This window comes from Neltuma alba, unplaced genomic scaffold (genome assembly GCF_004799145.2).
Source record: "Neltuma alba isolate B1F8T4 unplaced genomic scaffold, ASM479914v2 tig00011420_pilon, whole genome shotgun sequence".
NCBI classification, from domain to species: Eukaryota; Viridiplantae; Streptophyta; class Magnoliopsida; order Fabales; family Fabaceae; genus Neltuma; species Neltuma alba.
The window spans coordinates 98,257-109,840 of record NW_021636104.1 but is presented as its reverse complement, the minus strand read 5'-3'; the positions used below and the strand labels follow the sequence as shown (position 1 = coordinate 109,840).

The 11,584-nt window shown below is 33.2% G+C and overlaps 1 protein-coding gene across 1 annotated transcript; it reads right to left on the bottom strand.

The window, feature by feature from the left end:
* Positions 1-430: 430 nt before the first annotated feature.
* LOC114713203 (myb-related protein 306) lies at positions 431-2,091 on the bottom strand. The gene is made up of 3 exons (XM_028897786.1): positions 1,854-2,091; positions 1,618-1,747; positions 431-1,514 (listed from the first exon to the last, which is right to left on the bottom strand). Exons 1-3 carry the CDS (start codon positions 1,984-1,986, stop codon positions 818-820), a joined length of 960 nt encoding a protein of 319 aa, XP_028753619.1. The 5' UTR covers positions 1,987-2,091; the 3' UTR covers positions 431-817.
* Between the last annotated feature and the right edge of the window lie 9,493 nt (positions 2,092-11,584).

The window sequence follows — 11,584 nt, the reverse complement described above, 5'->3', positions numbered from 1 at the left end:
TTTCCTCCCCTCACCTCCAAGCCGTTTATATTATATTATATACTTATCAATAATATATCTCAACAAATTTAAAAAACCGCTCCCGCAAATACTCAAGTCGATTCTAGTTCGGTGTCATTTATTATCCTTATTATATTTTATAAATAATTGTTCTATTATTTTTAACTATTATTCCACGAATGGATGAAGGAAGAGCGAATCTCAGCCAGTTCTGAAACTCCTTTTCACATGCAAAAGGCTGAAGATATATATATATACATACACACACACACAGAGATATATATATTTACATATATCATATGTTGAGCCGTGAAGCACCGGTAAGTGATAACCGCTGGTTGCTATTCAATTATACTCTTTAATACCATTAAAATAAACACACAACACACACATGCATAAAATTGATAGAAATTAAAAAAAAATCCTGAAATGATAAGAGCTCAAAAATTCACACACATACTAGTTGTATAAGTAGAGGAGAACATATACACACACACATATATATGTATGTATGTAAAAATTGATTATTTGGTACATATCTTTAGGATGATATAGGAGAAACCTGTAATGTACACTTTGGTTTGTTTGTCACTTTGTCTGGAGAGTAAGAAAGGGTCATCTTCCGTTCTTACTCAGGGAAAGTTCTAAGCTGAGGGACCTAAAAGGCTAAAACAACCAAGCAAAAAAGAAAAAATAAAGAAACCTTCGAGCCTTACTCACACGGAATGCGATTCTTAGGACATATTAATATCCGTTTTCTGTAGTTTAATGACGTGATTTTGACTCGTACAAGCATAACCCCTGTCTGGCTCAAGCTTTAAGTTTTCTTCCAGAACAATTGTGGACTAGTTTCTTCCAGAAGGACCGAGTCGTTGATCAGGTCATCCTGGTTCTGAGCTACCCCATCATCGAAGAGCCAATTCTCGATTAGAGTCAGAGGAAGCTGCGACTCCGAGCTCGGCTTGGTTTCGTCTTGGAACATACTGTTGATGGTGTTGTCGTCCACAGACCCAGATTGTTGAGAAGTATCAGACTTGAAGCTCCATACAGAATCTAGCACAGTGTTGTTACTACTGCTATTATATGTCGCTGTTTCGCCGGACGAACTGGAACCTGATGTGCCCGAGTTGATGAAGCGGGGTCCTGGCGGTGAATTTGTTTGTTGTGTTGGGTTCTTTGGGGATTTGTTCATCCAGTTCTGGAGTAATCGGGCTATGTTTTCGGTGCTTGATGCGTAAGGGGATGTTTGGACTGTGGGATTGGGGGGCTTGTTTTCGGTCTCAGTTGGCTTGTCCAGAGACAGAGCCTCGCACAAAGCCTGTTTGGCCATGTGGATATCCGTTTGAAGCCTTCTCTCCCACTGGCCCTTGGGCTGTGAGAACGAGTCGTCTTCTTCGTCGTCACCTTCCGTCCCAGTCTGAAGCCTTTTCATCTTCTTCTTCAAATGGGTGTTCCAATAATTCTTTATGTCATTGTCCGTCCTCTGTGGGAGATACGAAGCTATAGCAGCCCATCTGCACGCACGGACAAAATATGTCAATTCTCGAGTCAATTCACATGAAACCAAAGTGATGCAGAGAGGTGTTATATATTTGTATAAGTCCAAATTTGAAGTACCTGTTGCCGAGCAGAGCTTGGAGATGGATGATCATCTTTTCCTCGTGATCGGTGAAGTTGCCTCTCTTGATACCAGGACGAAGATAGTTGGTCCATCTGAGTCTGCAACTTTTACTGCATCTCATGAGACCTGAAATTCACACCAAAATTGACAAGTTGGACATGATCTAGCCATGAAATAGGAAAACAGGGAAGCAAATAAACAGAGGAAGAGAAGGTAGGGTGAAGTAATGGACCTGTGTTAGTGGGAACAGATCTCCAATTGCCGGGTCCGTGTTCTTGAATATAAGACACCAAAATTATGTCTTCTTCGGGAGTCCAAGGGCCCTTCTTGATCCCAACTTTGTCGCAGCAAGGTGGCCTTCCCATTACATACGGTTAACGAGATATCTACCTCTCTGTTTCTGAGTCTGTGCGCGTGCGGTGAACAGGGGCTGGGGTACTCTGTTTGAGAGGGCCGAGAAGAAGAGCTTGGGGTTAAGGGGCTACCACATGTGAAAGGGGCATATATATAGAGAAATGAAGCGGGGGGAAGAGTGGGGCAGGCTGACCCAGGGGGCATAGGGTAAGAGAGTGAAAAGAGTCAAAAGGGACAGCAAACAGCATTTACTCAAAGGGATGGCAAAAGTCAGCTAAGGGATGCCTATTATATCTCGCTTTCTTAATAACCTCTTTCCACACCCGTTTTTCCCCTTTACCCCCATTCATTGCGGAAGCAACCAGAAACATTACCATTTATCATGAAAGAATCCATCTTTACGTTTGCAAAATGGCATTAGGTCATTGGGTAACTTGTTTTATGTGTCATGAACAGTGTGATCTGTTAACGATTTTCTATTTTAACAGTAGCACTCTTTAATTAAGTGAGTTGCTGGATTCATTAGCCAAAAAGAAAGTCAGAATTAATGAAAGAGGGAAGAGAAATGGGGGAATGAGTTGGAGAGACATGAAAACGTGAAGTGGTAAAGGGGATTTGAAGCAATAAGGAAGGTTGGGCCGTACAGGAATGAGATCGGGAAAGTAGTTCGAATGGTGGACATGTGGGTGGTTCATGAATTGCAGGAATATGTGGGGGGAGAGAGAGAGAAGGAAGTAATTAAACCTAATTAAGACCTCGTGATGCTTGTTGGATGACCAGTGATCAAGCGTTTTCAACGTTGTTTGCCTTTTCTACTAAACCCCACGGGCCTTCCCCCGGTAACTCTCTTCTTTTCACACTTTCTCACGTCGGTCCATTAATTTTAGGATAAATTATCCATAAATCTGATGTTATTTACTAATTTGAGTCTTTATTATTGAGTTTATCCCAAATATAAAACTCCAACTTATTTTGTTACCTATGCTTATCATTTTTTTCAACCTATCTCTATTAATTACCATGTTAAAATAATTTACATTAAGGGTAGTTTTAATGTAGACGATTTAAGAGGATATTTTTCAAAAAATCAATACATATTTTTAATAAATAACTAATTTAATTAATTTTAATTAGTTAAATAATACTATGAGGCCTTATAATTATAACTAGAGATAGTATTATATTAAAGATCAAGTTTGGTTTCTTTCTGGGCAAAAAGTACCAGTACCGTGTACGACCTACTATTTTTCCAACTTTTAATTTCAAGAATGATTAGGCAATTAATTTTTCAAATAAGTATTTATGAGCCACTCTTTTTTTTTTTTAAAAAAAATCATGACCAGTAAATATGTGCATTTAGCGCGAGGAACGTTGCCCCCGGTAGCCGCAGCAATCAGAGATGCGGTCACAAAAGTTCATAAAGATATATTGATCCAAGGAGGACAACCACAAGTGGCACAATTTGTAATTTAATAAATCAGCCAAGTTTAAAAATCAGGGCACAATGCGTTCTGACCTGAGAGATTTAACGTTGTATTCTTTTTATCGGATATCCCTTCCTTTATACTACCTCTAAAAACTTAATTTTTCTTTTAATTTACTTTTAAATATAAGAACTCATTTATTTTATTTTTTATATTTATTTATTTTTAAAATAATCATTATTATAGTTGTACATATTGAAGGTTTTATCAAATTACTACTTCTGGTCCTAATTATAAAACCTTGTTTGTGTTTACAAATGAGGTCTTATAATTAGAACTGGAGGCAGTGTAATTTTAGCTAATACGACACAAACGAGGTCTTATAATTAGAACCGAAAACAGTATAATTTTATCTAATACACAAAATTAACATGAGTATTTTGAAAAACACTACCTATTTATTATAAATAATTAATTTAAATATTTTTTAATCTTTTTAAATTAATTAAGTTTTATATTAAAGACCACAAGTAGCATAAACTAATTTATCGTCTTCTAATTAAATACTAAAGATGCCTGCATAATGTGCGCGTTATAAGGAAGTGCAAAGCGGCAAAAATGTAGTACCTAGATATACGCAACATTAATAAAGAAAAATATTACAGAAAATATTGAAGGGATAAAAAAAAGATAAAGTAAATGAAGGAGAAAAATAACGAGGGGAGTGGGGAAAGGGGACCATCACCCCGCCCAAACACCGACGTCACACGTCAATTCTCATTCACCTCTCCTCTGAAGCCACAGACAAATCATTTTTATTTATATATAGCGATATCCCCATCCCTTCACTTTTAATATATGGGAAGGTGTTTAGATAGAAATTAAATTATAGTTTTAAAAATATTTTTACAGTTTATGAGATAAATATATAGAAAAGTTTATCTCGTTTTATGAAAAAATATTTTTTAAAAACACTTTTAAATATTCTCGAACACCTTTTGATTTTATAAGTCTCAAAAGTTGGATTCTGATAATATGACGAAGTCGGTACATCAAGTGGTGCGCATAGCCCGCTGCTATCAATTTTGATTTTATACCATGCTTTCTACTCATCAACGAAACGTACATATAATCCTAAACAAAATTATGATGAGGAGGCGTATTATTTGATGATTATTTATTTACTTGACGATTCCCATTAAACAAAAGGGTCAACCAAGTGAAGACATCATTATCATCATCATAATGAAACCAGGGACCAATACTAATTATAGTAGTAAATGGTTAAAAATCATTAGATATAAAATTCAGAGTGTGAACGAGATATGTATACGCGCACACGCAATTAACATTCATGCATGATTACGCATATATGAAATACGGGCATTTGGATAAATATATACGATAAGGGTGGCAGGGGGAGGGAGGTAGATCTAGAGGTGTTTAACTGTGTCCCGTCCCAATATTCTGTTCCTGTCCCAATCATTTTGAGGCAGGATTGAAAGTTTTTAGGATAGGATGAAAACAATATGGGACAAAATTATTTCGAGACGGGATGAAATACAGGACGGGGGTATCCCGTCTTGGTCCAGTCTCAATATATTATCTTTATTTTTAATTGTTATATATTCATTTTATTTATTAGTGTAATAGTGTTTTGGTAATGATACTTATCAGCTATTATTTTTTATTTGTTTATGAGTTGTTTTTGTATGGGTTACGTGATATTCTTTGTAGTGAATATTTTATGTTTGTTTATTTTTGTCTCTCAAAATTACAAAAAACATTCTTTCTTTGTCATTGTTTTCTTATTTTTATCTATTTTTCTCACCTAGTTTTTATTATAAGTTCTTACACTTCTTATATAGTTAGCTTTCAAATTTTTTTTAAAAAAAATAGGGAGAGAGAGATGAGACGTCCCTGTCTTTATCCTGAATGGGACGCTATTAGAACGGGACAAGACACATGACAAAAAAAATTGTCCCGTCCTGATCATGAGAACAGGACTGGAACGGGATCGTTTCGATCCAGAACACCCTTAGGTAGATCCACTGAATGAAGGATGCATGTGTGTGTATGGGTAAGTAAAGCGTGTGCATTAGGCATCATCGTCGCCGTCGCGCGTCGCCGGTAATAGCTGTGGTTACTATTCATTGTCATTTGTTGCTCCCTCCTTGTGTATATACGTCATCATGGATATGGGGGCACTGACTCTGTATGATTTGATATATTCCCATATTTATACTGACCATCATACATATATATAACGTGGCTCATTCCTCCTCTCTCTTCCCCACACATTTATGCAACCCCCCTTTCATCTTTACTAGTATTTAATTACTCCCATCAATCCCCGCTAGCTAATATAATGCTCATGTAATTAGATCCATATTCATCACAACCAATTCACCATCCATACAGTGATATAGATATTATTATATAATGACTTTTCATCATGAATTATACTACCTCTGATCCTAATTATAAGAGCCAATTGACTAATTTGAGAAGATTAAAAAAGCAAGTTGAGTTAGTTATTTGTTCTAAATAGATGTTGTCTTTCCTAAAATATCCTTACTAATCAAGTGTATTGACTAAAACTATTATTGTTAGAAGGGTTATTTTAGAAAAAAATATATAAATATAAGAGGCAAAGTGAATTTGAGTCTTATATTTAGAACTAAAATAAAAATTAAACAGAATTTTATATTAAAGACCGGTGATAGTATCTAATAACAAATGATTTTTCTAAATTGCACCTTTTACATGGATATATCACAACGGGGAGGGACTCAAAATGGATTAAACTTTCACAGATAACAAAACTAGCTCAGAGCATTGGAGGCGGCCGTGTATTTATGATTGCATTGAATGGGAGATATCTTAAAGACTTTCTGTGTCCCTAAAACCAAGACAATGCTGGCCATTGGAACTGCCTTGAGAGATCAATAGGCATTCAGCCCCAGGCACGCGGGGGCGGCACCAGCCACATATTCCAAAAATTTTACATCCCATTTTCTATTTTCTATTTTTTAAATGATGTGACTAACTGGGTATCAGATTATTATAATGATGTGAAAAAAAAAAAACTAAAAACATGCCAAGAGAAGCCGCGCATATTAATGTGTTAATTTAAAAAATACATATGCATAAAGAATAATCAAGTTTGATTTCAAAAAAATCATAAAAAAATTCAAAAAAAGCAAAATGCAAATAAAGCCCTGTTACAGTATTAATATTAGTTTTGATAATAACTAATAAATACATGATAATTATAAACGAGTCTATGCATGTAATTTTTTAATTTTTAATATTTTTTTGGCAAATTTTCCTTCAATTTCTCAGACGTACACTTGAGGAGCAATGCCGATGGCACCAGCGTTAATGCTATACAACAACCGCCACATATTTTGTTAATTATATTACAAGTCAAAAGACATTGAATTCTTCACCTTCTATACATTAGCTGTCTATAGTTAATTATTATTATGAACTATAAAAACTAGATAATTAATTTGGAAATATTAAAAAACTTAATTGAGCTAGCTATATGTAACAAGTATGTAAACTTTTGTAGACTAACTATAACTCCTTGATATCTATAGTTATTAAATATATTTTTAAAAAAATTATAGATTTGAAAGAAAAAAAGGATTAAAATATTATATTTAAGACGAAATTTAACCTTCAATTAACTTTTATATTAAACACAGGAGGTGATAATATTTAATATATGTAATAATTTTTACTGAATTACTTAAAGGATTAATTTGTTTCATAACCAATGATATAAAATTAGTTCAATTTCTTGAATTATATGATATAGAATTTTAAATAAGTAATAATATTATCTATTTGATAATAATTATCTTATCCATCGTCACAAATTAAAAAACTCTCGAAGAAGTGATATCACTCATTTTCCGGGGGGGCGGGGGGGACAAAAGCAACCTGCATACTTGATGGGACGAGGCATTTTGCATCCTTAACTGAAGTCGAAATGAAAGCTCATATTAAGGTGGAACCAAGCCGCGGGTTGAGAATTCTAGCTTCATCAATTTCATTTCAATGCAGGACCTTTGATAAAGAATTCATTCCGTATAAGTAATCCATGGCTTCGTGATTGTCATTATTGGTATTTCTTCGGTTCTAAATATAAGACCCATCTTATAGTATAAATTATACTATAAGATGGGTCTTATATTTAGGATCGAAAGAGTATTACACATAAATGTTCTGCAGGTAGAGGTTGATCAAACTAATCACAATTTAATTATTGTTTTGTTCCCCAGTGAGATCCATCTTCTCCTTCTTTTGTAAGCGACCTAGTGTATGTTTTTAATTAGTTCAACCTGATTAATTTGTCAAGTTAATTAATTAGTACCACAACATATTGGTTTGGCGTGATTTCAAGTGTCAAATTAAAGACCTGAACAATACTCTTTACAGGTGTTTGGAGTGAGGTTTAAGTACAGCGCTCTTTTTGGTCTTTATTCTTTAATATGACATACATTCTAGAAGTTGTTTGGTTTTTTATATAACTAAAAAATTTAGACGAGCAGAGTTAGGACACGCATCCAAAATTAAAGAGTGTTCATAAAAATATTTACAAATCATTCACAAACAGTGTTGTTTTATGCTTAGCGAGATTTGAAAGAAGTTGTTTGATATTTAATCTGAGACACTTTTATAAATTTAGTCACACATTTATAAATTATTTTTTTAAATGCCTATATTTTTTAATTGGTCTCTCTGAGCGGGATGTTTCACTCTAAGATATTCAAAGATTAAAAAATAATAATTTTAAAATATTATATTAATTTCGGAAGAAATCGAGACTTTTAACTAATTAATTTTAACCATTTTTCTGAAATGTGTTGCAGATAAAAAGGCTTTATGAATAGATATCAATGGTTATGTTTAATATTCCACCGTGCATGCATGTTTTCACTTTTTATAAGTATTTTTTAACAGACTCAGATATTCAGGCACAAAAAAAAAAAACTCACGGATATTGAAGAATATAGGAATAAAATATATATTTGTTCTTTTTCATTTTATATAGAGTTTTCATTTGGTCCTTTAATTTTAATTTTTAAAAGCATATTTCTAGCCTTTTAATCCTAAAATTATTAGTCTTATAGGATATTTTTGTAATAATCATGATTATTTTTAAAATTAAAGTTAATGTCTATCAATATTCAAGATCTCAATTATCATCATTTTTTGTTAGTAATTTTTAGATAAAAAGACTAAAAATATTTTTTTAAAGTTAAGAAACTAAATTAAAATCTAATTAATTTGTTTTGGAAAATATAAACATTAATTCGCAAAAATAACTAATTATTGACAATTTAAATGGAAAGGTGCTATAAAAAGCGGCTATATTTTTGCTTAAAAAGGAGATGTATTTTATATATATATAGATAATATTCAATTACTAATAAAACCTCATAATCTTTGAAGTTGCTTGAAATGATATGGGTGTACGGGTGATATGATATACACATATACATATGCGAGTGTGTGTGTGTATATATATATTGTCAATATTGGCGGCAGTGCTCCATGCTAGTATTCGTGCGCAAACTCTTCTAATTGGAAGATCAAGACAAAACAGAATTAAAAGCAACATGGACCTTAAACGTAATGTCAGGGGTATTAGGTAAAATAAGGGAAGAGAGAGAATACGGTAATTAATATTGTAACTCAAAAATAATCAACGAACAATAATTAGATTTTAGGATCAAGTGGTACGAAGAATAGTCAATGAGATTTCTTTTGACCGAGAATAGTTAATTAGCTGAAATTATTAATGTTACAGAATGATTTAACTTATCTCGCTTAGAACTTAGAATGTCGCGGAGGACTGTATATGTGTGGAGTTATCTCACTTTGCAAATAAAAAAAATAAAAATCTATCATTTCATTAAAATTTTATATATAATATATGTGTATAATCGATTAATTATTTAGAATTTATCAGGAAAAAAAGATCATGATGGGAGCTAGCTAAGTGATACAACTAGCGATGAACAAGAAATGGGAAAGTCTGTTGTAATAGTGGTTACCTATCTTTTCCAGGACTCGTAGAGTTTAATAATTTGCAGCATATATAATTGGTAATTACCCACAAAGACGAAAAGTATCAAAATGGTTTTTAATTGTATATATGGTGTGAACAATTATTAATTATTGCATTGTGATATGTATAATCTCATATTCATTCATTATGATATTATCGCAAAAGTCTCACCTGTCACTTCTCATTAGGGTGCATGCTTCTGTCGTTCATTTTCCATAATTTGATATCAACTTTAATGTCTCAGTTGAATACCATTCTCACATGACATGTCAAAATCTGCAGTGATCTCTGTATATAATTAAAGAGGACCAGACTTTTATAAGACAGTGTTATTTATTATATATATAATAGACAGAAAGACGATTACTTCAACCAACACTTAGCTTGATCCTATTACGTTATCTTTAAATGATTTTTTTTTTATCGATGTATAAGGAATAATGGTCCCTATCAGGAAAAATCAACAAGACAACAAGTCAGACTTAGAGGACAAGAAATTCAAAATTAGATACAGAACAAGTTATTATTCCAGGACTGAAGTTGGATAGACATGGAGCTTGAGCCTATGAAATAAAAAGATAATACACACGCGCGCACACCACGGCCAACTTATTCTTAGAGGAACTTTAATTTGACTTTATCAATTTTGAGAGAGAGATATTTTTTGGGGGGATATATATATAACGTAAAAAGTGTCACAATATAGATACTCTTTCGGTCTTTAAATATAACTATATAAGCTACTCCAGACTAATTCGTAAAATTAAAAGAAAAAAGTAAGTGAATTAGTTATTTATAATCAATATGTAAAAATCAGTGATTTTTTTCCCCCAAATACTATGATTTTAATGTTTAAAATTTAGCGCACATATGGAAATTCTCCCAATAAGTAGGGGTATCATGAGAAAGAAAAGCCAAATATAGGAGGGGATGAAATGTAATAGTTAGAACTGAACCGGAATTCTTAAATAAAACTTATATTTAGAATTAAAAAGAATTGTTTATAGATGAAACTTTATATACACGCGCACGCGCACACAGATTACTGGGCTGCTGTCTTGATCATTCAGACACGAAATATTGAAGTAATATGGAAATATGTTAAAATGCAGTATTGGAGAAGAAAGGTTAAGAGGGAACGAATGAGTTGAAGACAGAGATAGAGCCCCAAATTGTGAAATGAGTTATTAGTACAGGAGAAGAAACAGAGGGTGGGACATAAATGAAGTGTGAAAAAATCAGTAGACATCAAATAGGAGATTGTCACCAATTATGCGTACGTGGTCACAAAGTACTAACTCCATTGTCCATATCCTATTCAACTCAGCCGTCGGAACATAAAAGAACTTGCTATATGGATCCTCTCATCGGTGTAAGTATTAGATCTAGTTAACTGATTTATAATTTTTTTAAAAATAGTTAAGTTGATTATTAATCATTATTATCATGCACAAATATGTTCCCTTTTCTGATCCTTAATATATTCCCGTCTTTTAATGATAACATTAAACGTGGGAAATAAAGAGAAAAATGATGAAATTAACAAGATAAATATGAAAAAAATAAATAAGAGATAAAAAGATTAAAATTTCAGAGGAAAACAAATTTTTGGGAGCAGATGTTATAGTTAGGATATATAGGAGAAAGTAGAATAAAGGAATCAGAAAATGGGAAGGAAGGCATTAATTGGACGGAGGAGGTGGGCATGCTGCGGACAGGACGTGGGAGGCGGAGATTGCAGCGAAATCGAAAATACGTTAATGGCACTACACAACAAAGTCGGCCCTTCCGTCCCAAAATAATACGACTCCACCCGCCGTGAAGTATATTAAAAGGAAAAAGTGAGAGTATTTATGAACGAGTATTGTACGTGGCAGATGCATGGCACTCGGAAGCCTAATTGCAGTCATGAATTGAAATGAGAAGCCCATTAGAAGTATATTGTAAGATGCAGGCATGACACATGTCTGGCTTCTAGAACATGTACCCCAACTTCCTAGTTCCTACTTTATTTACACTGCTTCATACATACTTATATATTGTACCGTTATTTAATATAAGACTCATTTAATTAATGTAATTAGATTAAGAAAGTTAGGT

Excerpts from the sequence above, each read along its gene's own strand:
- LOC114713203 (XM_028897786.1), bottom strand. The coding sequence starts at position 1,986 with ATGGGAAGGCCACCTTGCTGCGACAAAGTTGGGATCAAGAAGGGCCCT. Across the intron at positions 1,748-1,853 it reads ATCTGTTCCCACTAACACAG|GTCTCATGAGATGCAGTAAA; the intron begins GTCCATTACTTC and ends TGTGAATTTCAG. Across the intron at positions 1,515-1,617 it reads CAAGCTCTGCTCGGCAACAG|ATGGGCTGCTATAGCTTCGT; the intron begins GTACTTCAAATT and ends CCGTGCGTGCAG.